General features: G+C 18.3%; 1 protein-coding gene across 1 annotated transcript; it reads left to right on the top strand.

The window, feature by feature from the left end:
* Window positions 1-7,408: 7,408 nt before the first annotated feature.
* LOC122720996 (KICSTOR complex protein kaptin-like) lies at window positions 7,409-9,311 on the top strand (the record flags this gene model as incomplete). Its single annotated transcript, XM_043948162.1, has 7 exons — window positions 7,409-7,712; window positions 7,793-8,058; window positions 8,214-8,380; window positions 8,444-8,616; window positions 8,717-8,792; window positions 8,857-9,148; window positions 9,258-9,311. Coding segments are annotated over exons 1-7 (1,233 nt in total), but the record flags the coding sequence as incomplete, so codon positions are not given.
* Between the last annotated feature and the right edge of the window lie 157 nt (window positions 9,312-9,468).

The raw sequence follows: 9,468 nt of genomic DNA, 5'->3' as shown, positions 1-9,468 counted from the left end.
TTTAGTTGTCATATCATTTAAATTTGTGTAAAGTACATCCAAAAATTATTTGCACAAAAAAATAAATCAAAGTGTAATATAGAAAAAAAAATCAGATTACTTAGAGTCTTTTGATGAGCTATTATAATTTTTTTTTCTAAATATTCCGATTATTTACTATAATTTTGCTTTTAACACTATACTAGTATTGAACTTCAATGAGTTTTTCTCTTTTTATGATTATCACATATTGAATAAAATAATTCTTATGTATATTTTATGAGGCTAATAATTCTAAATATTTACAAAAATATAAAATTTTCTTAACTATTTAATATTAATATTAGTGAAGTTCATTGGAAACTTGTATATTTAACTTCATTATCATGAAATCAATAGAATTTTTTTATAAATGAGCATAAAAAATTAAAATATAAATATGTGGAAAAATAATGTATATGCAAAATAAATTATTTTTTCATTTTTTTATAAAATAAATAAAAAAGGTGAAATATCAAATCTGACAACATTAGTTAATTTAATTTAAATAAAAACTATGAAAAAAGTATATGATATTTTATTCTTATTATTTTAATGATATTATAATTCTATTCCAAAGAATTAAAAAAAAAAAAGAAAGAATAATGCAATAGAAATTTTATAAGATAAAAAAAAATAATATACATTTGAATATTATATTAATGCATATCATTCTGTTTTCAAACAATTGCGTCGATGAAGCATTATGTTAATCATTACAATAATAAATTACATTACATACATTAATAAATTAAAATTATTTAGATGTAATCCATAAATGAATAAAAAAGTATATATTTACATTTGTAATACACTTATTAATAAATAGTCAACAATTTTGTACGCTTAATTCGTGCATAAGAAATGTACAATTAGAATTACATTTTTATATCCAAACTATCGTTATTCATGCTTTTTTATTTTATTTGTATTGTTGATAATATATTCATCATTATTAATGATATATTAAATCAGATTTTATAGATAGATTAAACCAAATTTTATTATATTGTCATTATTAACTTAGTTTCAAATATTATATTTTATATTATTTTATATTATTTATCATATTATATTTTTCAAAATAAAATTTATTAGAAAAAAACAAACAATTTAAATAAATATAATTTTAAATAAAAATGTTTATAAATGAAATTTTTATTTATATATATTATATGTGCTTATTAGCTTTTATCCCTTTTATTGATTTATTTTATTATTTATTTTATTATTTTCATATGATATGTTTATCATATAATATAATATAAAAATTTATAGTCACATATTGGTCTTTTTTTTGAAATTTCGCGCAATATTTGTTTTATATTTTAAAATAAGAAAAATAAAATATTGATAAATAAAAACAAAAAAAAAATTAGTTATAAAAAAGAGTTAATAAATTTTAAAATAAATTTATTGTTATATTTTAAAATAATCATTAAAATAGAGTTTAATAATATTATACATTTATGATTTGGAAATAATTTTTTTTAGTTTTAATTTATTAATAGAATGAATTGAAGTATAATAAATAATATAAATATAAAAATAGAATAAATAGAAATATGAATTCTATTATTGTTTTATTCTTCTATTATTTTTTATTACTTATCTCATCATATTATTATTATTGATAAAAAAAATAAACTATTATTGTTATAAGATTTTATTTCATATAAAAAAGGGCTAAGGTATACAGAAATAATAAAGTTACATAATAATAAATCTTAAATGCATAATATTGCATAATGCTGTATATTGCATAATATTAAATGGCTTCCAACTAAATATTTTTTCAATTTTTTTGTTACATATTATATTATATATTATGTAACTATATGTAACTAACTGACAATATTGTTTTCAATCAAATTTTAAAGCACCTGATACAAAAATAACATTATATACTAAATATATGCAATAAATAAAAATTAAATATTATATTGATTTTCATGAAAGTTTTATATAAGATCATTTTAATATTTATTATTTAATCTAAAATACACAAATTTATCTCAACATTATATAAAAATGTTGAATGTTTATATCTAGACATTATTTGTATTGTTATATTTATGTTTATTATTATATTTAAGAACAAAAAACGGCATGTTATAAAATATTTATATTTAGTAAATGTACCTCGCCGTTATAACTAAAAACAAAGTTATGCTATAATCATATCCTTTCCATTTTATTCTTATAAATTTATAAATTTATTAAAATAGAGAATCGGATATTATAAGAAATGATCATTAATTTTTAAAAGTTTTTGATATAATATCAATTTAAAAAAACGTACATAAATAATAATATTTGCAATTCTATAATATAATATAAAATCTATAATATAAAAGATATTTCATTTTTCATTTGTATAATGCTCATCAAAATGACTCTAATTATAGAGTACTTTTTCAGGAAATATATGCGAAAAACACGGAAAATCAGAGGAACATATATATATATATATATATATATATATATATATATCAATAATATTCGATAAATTTTTAGAGTTAAAATCTCTGTTCTCATTTCCTGCCTGAAAAGAGTGATAAATTTAAAGTATATATGAGCGATTACAATGCGATTACAGTCATGTGACAAAATCTTAAAAAATTATTTCTAAGTTCTTCATCTTGTCCCTCCTTTTTCTTTTCACAAAAATTTTTATCTTTAATACTATATAATAATAAAATTCAAATATAGGAAACATCAACATAATATTGTAAACTTTTGAAAAAACAGATGTGGAAAAAATCATGTTATTTCCGACAAAGACTGTGTTCCTTATCAGATTTAACGTACATGAAATAACATATATCAAACATCCCTTAAGTATCCATCACGTTGTGCTTCCGTGATTAAATAACATTAACAATCCAGTGTACTGCTTTTATTGAATGCAATTTGTTGAATGCTTGAAACACGTATCTATAGTATTTCGTAATATTCATGCGTTTCTTTTGTCATGTTTTAATCTTTCCAAACATTTTGTTTTCTTTTCTTTTTTATTATTATTATTATTATAATCATCATCATCATCATCATCATCATCATCATCATCATCATCATCATCATCATCATCATCATCATCATCATTATTATCATCATTATTATCATCGTCGTCGTCGTCGTCGTTATTATTATTATTATTATTATTATTGTTATTATTATTGTTATTGTTATTATTATTATTATTATTATTATTATTATTATTATTATTATTATTATTATTATTATTATTAATGATTTATTATCATCATCATCATCATCATCATCATCATCATCACTATGGAATTGTAACATGATTGTAGATATTGTAGCAAAACACTAAAGATAATGATTCATTTGCTACAATTTAGATTTATTATTGAAAATGTGCTCCGAGAAAATTGTTAGCGTGAAGGCGAAAATAATTATGATTAATAATTATATGTATACGTATATATAATATATAAATATTAGATAGATCAATTAATTTATAAATCGCAATACTTTTATATAGCAAAGCAACGATGTCTTCAAATTCGTAATTTTTCGTATTAAAATTTACATATATATATATATATATATATATATATATATATATGTAATATGTATATGTAATACGTATATGTACAAAAATACAAGTATTGCTCTTATTGATGAACAAGGAACATATAAATAATATATTTTTAATTGAATTCACTGGTATTTGTGCAAATTATTTGTTTATACAATCTATTATATTTTATTATATTTTGTAATGTTTAATATATTGAGTTATCTTGAATTTCTTAAAAGTTCATTTATACCGGTAATTTTATTACAATTAATTATTAAATCATTTATATGTATTTGTATGTATTGTTTGTTTTATAAAATGAATTTTTCTTATCGATTCATGATAGATAAAATCAATAAAATTTTGAAAAAACAAAAAGTAATGCGAATTATATCGTTATTTTCATTACGCATATATTCTTGCATTAATTTCAAATAATTATTGTTAGTTCGTTAGATTCGTTCCCAAATACAGTGTTTATTTAGTAACTATGTCATATTGTAATAGCAATAAAAACGCTAACATTTTTCTCAGTGCCAATATAATGTTATTTCACAGCAATTTTGCTGTAATATAAAACAAGCAAATATGATATGATATGAGAGATGATATACTTTTGAAAAAGTGGAAAAAAAAACATACATGTGTGTATGCGTGTGTGTGAATATGTGTATACATACCATATGTAAGCATGAATGTGTAATTTGAAAAATATAAATGAAGAAGAGAAGAAAAAATAAAAATAATAGCGAAAATCGTTTGCCAAGCAACAGACGCAAAATCAAAATTGAAACTTTTTATATGTAATCAATTTAAATGAAAGTGAACGAAGAAGAAAGAACAGGAAGTAAAAAATAAAAAATAAAAAAGCTCGAAATTCCAGTCGTTGCCTTGTTGCATACATAATTAATAAATTATTGTATTATTATCATTATTATTATTATTATCATTATCATTATTATTATTATTATCATTATCATTATTATTATTATTATCATTATTATTATTATTATTATTATCATTATTATTATTATTATTATTATTATTATTATTATTATTATTATTATTATTATATACAATGTACAAAAAAACCATTCATCATAAATGAAATGAAATTATTAAGATATATCGTCAATATAGAATGTTAATATGATATGTAACTAAAAACAAATGAACAATGAAGAAAGAGAAAAAGAGAAAAAAACTAAAAGGAAAAACGCAAGTACATGTAAAAAAAAAAACATAATTAACGATATTGCCTTGATTTGTAAATAAAATTTAATTACTTCCACTAACAAAATTTCTGCGAATATTAAGCGGGTCGCGATTGTTCCATGTGGGCTCACCCTCTTCAATTTCGTATGTTTTTTACTAAAAATTGTAGCTGATTTTTTAACAGTAAAAATATTTTGTATAATAATGAAACGTAAAGAATATATATGTATATATTATATACATATATTATTTATATATATATATATATATATATATATATATATATATAAAATATCGAGGTGAGCCCTATGTATCGTACCAGAAAAATCAGCTAGAATATGTAAATCTCCCCTTCGATATGTCCAGTTTGCTCTGTGATTCTGTTTAATAAAAAAAAAGCAAAAAAATATATATATTATGTACATGTATATACATATATGTACATATACACGTTTGATAAATGAATTCTAGTAGTTTTTGCATGATCCCTCTACGAAAGCGTTCCCCAATTCATTATTGTGCATTTTATATATCATAACAATGTTAATATCTGATTATTTATTAAACTTTTAAAATGAAAATTGTATTAATCATGTATTTAATGTTATAAAGGGATATATGAGGAGATTTTCATTATTAATTTCAATTATATCTTTATAATTTTAATTATATCTTAATATTAAATAAAATAGTCAGCTTAGCAAGTTTTTTATAATAAGAAATATGGTGTTTAATTATTTTCAATATGCTGTAATGCTATTTGATAATTTAATAATATAAAAAGAAATTAATTATACATAATATTATATTGAAAGAATTTTGAAACAAAACTAAATATTAGATAGAAATGTCTTTTAAATTCACATATGTTCACTTCTATACTAATTTAAATGATATCGCAGAATTCAAATCAATCGTTCGGTTAGATACAATTGAATAATCAACAATTGAATATTGAATTTCACTAAATGTCCTGATATAAAGAAAAATATGATTATTAACGTAAGTACAATATGCTATTAATTTTATAAAATCTATCAATAATTAAAGCAATTATCGTAAAGTATATAATATATATTTATATGATAATTATACAAAAAGAAATACATATATATATTTAAATTCTATTTTATAATTTATTACAAAAGAAATTTTTGTGTAAATTTAAGTGATCAAGAATTAAATAAATTCTGCGATAATTATTAAAAGGAAGAAAATATATTAATGTAATTTTATAATTTTAAAATTATTAATTAATTTTTAACGTAATTTTTTTTGAACAAAATAATTTGCATTTTTATAAAAATATATATATGTAATTTTAATTTTTATTTTTTATTATTAATTATCTTATAATCAAAATATACTTTTTAAACAGATTTAAATTTTTATATTTATACTATATGTTATATTGTAGAATTTATTATCATTTTTTTATTTTTCATCATATTTTAAAATGTTTCTTAATATAAAATTTAAATATTAATTTAATATAATTCTTTACCTATTTTTTTTAATTCATAATAATTAAATATAAATATTTGAAAATTGATTATTAAAATTAATGTAAATAATATTTCATAAATATATTTTATATTTTTAATCTTAATTGTATTGTAAGAGTAATTTTCTATAACTTTTTATATTTGATATATGTTGAAATTAATTCTGAAATTTAATTATAATCAATTCTATCATTTAAATTGATAAAATTCTCTGTCATATATAATTAAAATATAATTAATAACTCTAATAATGATCTATGATTATTAATAATTTTGAATTGATAATAATGAATTATTTATTAATTAAAAATTATAAAAAAAATGTAATTAATATGTTTACCTTATTAAAAGACTTCTTTAAAAGTAGTGCAAATTGTAAAAATAGTTAAAAAATGGTATTATTTCTTATTCTACTTTATTCTACTTTTGAAAAAACATCTTTAACATTTAAAAAATGATGCTAATGATTAATTCTTATTCTATTTCTATTTTTCTCTTATTATTTTTTGTCATTTTTATATATATTTTATTTTAAAAGTGATTCTATAATTTTTGATATATTTTTATTCTTTTTATATTTATTTGACATATATAATGATATATATATCATTATAAGTATATTATCAATAATATGTATTTAATATGTTTAAAACGATCTCTAATTATCTTAGATCAATATATTATGTTGAATCGATAACATTGGAAATAATATTAAAATAAAATTTATCCTTATTTCACTTATATAAACTTTAATTTAAAATATTCATTTATAAAAATTTATTAAACTTGTATATAATATGCTCAATTTTTAATAATGCAATCATATATAAAAAAATAAAAATATAATATAAGAATATCATATACTAAATAAATATATATATATGCATATATGCAAATATATATATATTCATATGTATACAAAAGAGACATTATTTATATCTAATGTATTATTTATTTAAATGATACTTGTTTTTAAATAGAAAATTTAAAAAAAATTAAAGTTTAATATAAAACATTTTATAATTTTATAAAATCTGTTATTTATCGTGATAAATAAAATTAATTTTATATTTCTAACCTTAAAATTCAAATATAAATATAAGTTTATAATAAAAAACAATACAATATTATTTATTTTCTGTAAATAATAAAAAGTTAATTAAATAATTCATGCAAAATAATAATTATTGTGCTTATTAATACTTTTTTATATAAAAACATGAATAATTTAACAGATGTACATTGGTTTCCTCTAACATCACAAGGAAATATTTATTCAATGACAAAGTTGTGTTCTGCCAATGGTTCTAATAAAGTACTAGTAGCTTCTTTAAAAAGAAAAATATATTCCTGTGAATATCATTTAATGCCAAATCTACATTTAAGACCATTGGTTAAAGAATTACTTTTTACATATATTCCTAGTTTGTAATCTTAAGTATTAACACATTACCTGAAAATTAATCTTTTTTATATTTAATTAAATACAATATTTATATATTAGGTGGTGCAGAAATTATATCTATTGATGCTTATAATAAGATCGATAGTGGTGATGGATTTGTAATAGGAATAACTATTTTAAAAGCAAGTACAGATACATCTGTAGAAAGATATTTAAATATATATACAGAAGGTGCTATAGATGGAGAAGGAGATGAAGGAAGTTCAATTGAAGCTATAGCACAAAATTGTCTTATGGTTGAATTACCATATACACCATATCATTTATATCATACAATATTACCACAACAAAATGCTCCTAATGAGGTAAATTTTTTATAATAAAAATATTTTTTTTAATTAGAAAATAAGATGTAAGAGATATAAATAAGATTTATAAGATATAATATTTAAACAAAAATGATATTATTTATTATTTTATAAATTTATAACAACATTTTAACTATTTCTAAAAATTTTAGGTTGTTTGGCTACTCTCTGGTAGTGATTATAAAATACATATGATCAGAGAAGATAAATTAAATCATAGTTATAGTGAATCATCTATTGAAAAATATTTTCCTGAATTATATGATATTCAAGGAATCGCAATATGGATTAATATTTATTATTATGATAGTTATAATTGGTATGATTTTATATTTTTATATATTATATTATAATAACTCATATTTATCTTTAATTTTTTTAGGAGATTGACGGTAATTGGTTGTGAATGTGGTTTAGTTAATGTAGCTATAATTAATATTCCAGAATTAAAAATTTGCCAAAGTTGGAAATTAAGATATGATAAACCTATCTGTAGTGTATCAATTTTTCCGCTACAAAATAATATTGGAAAACCTTCTTTTATTAACTCTAAAAGTAAATTTTATTATATATTAAATATATATATATATATATAATTAATAATCTATAATTTGATTAATTCAAAATTAACGATAAGTATTTTTATTTATTATAGATTCCAAAATGTTTTTAAATGATAAAGAAAAATTAAATGTTCTTATTGTAAATACAAATAATGCAATTGTTTTCATGTAAGTACAATTATTTTATATGATATATAATCAAACATATATATTATGTATTTTTCATAACTAGGGATATTCTAAATAATGAAATGAATGAAGATATAATATTGAATGGTAGTGAAACAACTGATTGCATTTTATGTTCTTGTGTTGCCGATATAAATATGGATGGTCAGAATGAAATACTACTGGGAACTTATGGTCAAGAAGTTCTTATTTTTTATTTTATAAATAATACATGGGAATTGATAATTAGAAAATTATTTGATGCTCCAGTACATTCTATATGTTATATGGATATTACTAATGATGGAATGAAAGAACTTATTGTTCTTACACAACGTGGAGTGCATATATTACAGGTTATAATTCTTATTTAATTATATTAATTCATTTTAAATTAAATATATATATCATACAAAATGTATATAAAAAAAATTCAAATGTTTAAAGTAAAAATATAAATTGCAGCATAATATTATAGATGTCAAAGATAAATGGAAAAAACGGTATAAAAAATTTCTTGAAAAAGAATGAAGTGAAATTCAATTTTCATTATCAAAAATATTATTTAATATTAAATATTTATATTTATATTAAGGATTTGTAAGAGTACAATATAAAATATAAAAATACACATATTTAATATTATACAAGTATATATATATATATATATATACAA

Source organism: Apis laboriosa, unplaced genomic scaffold (assembly GCF_014066325.1).
Source record: "Apis laboriosa isolate Shangri-la unplaced genomic scaffold, ASM1406632v1 scaffold13_cov153, whole genome shotgun sequence".
Classification (NCBI taxonomy): domain Eukaryota; kingdom Metazoa; phylum Arthropoda; class Insecta; order Hymenoptera; family Apidae; genus Apis; species Apis laboriosa.
The sequence above is the reverse complement of the archived record's forward strand: the minus strand, read 5'-3'. Positions and strand labels throughout refer to the sequence as shown.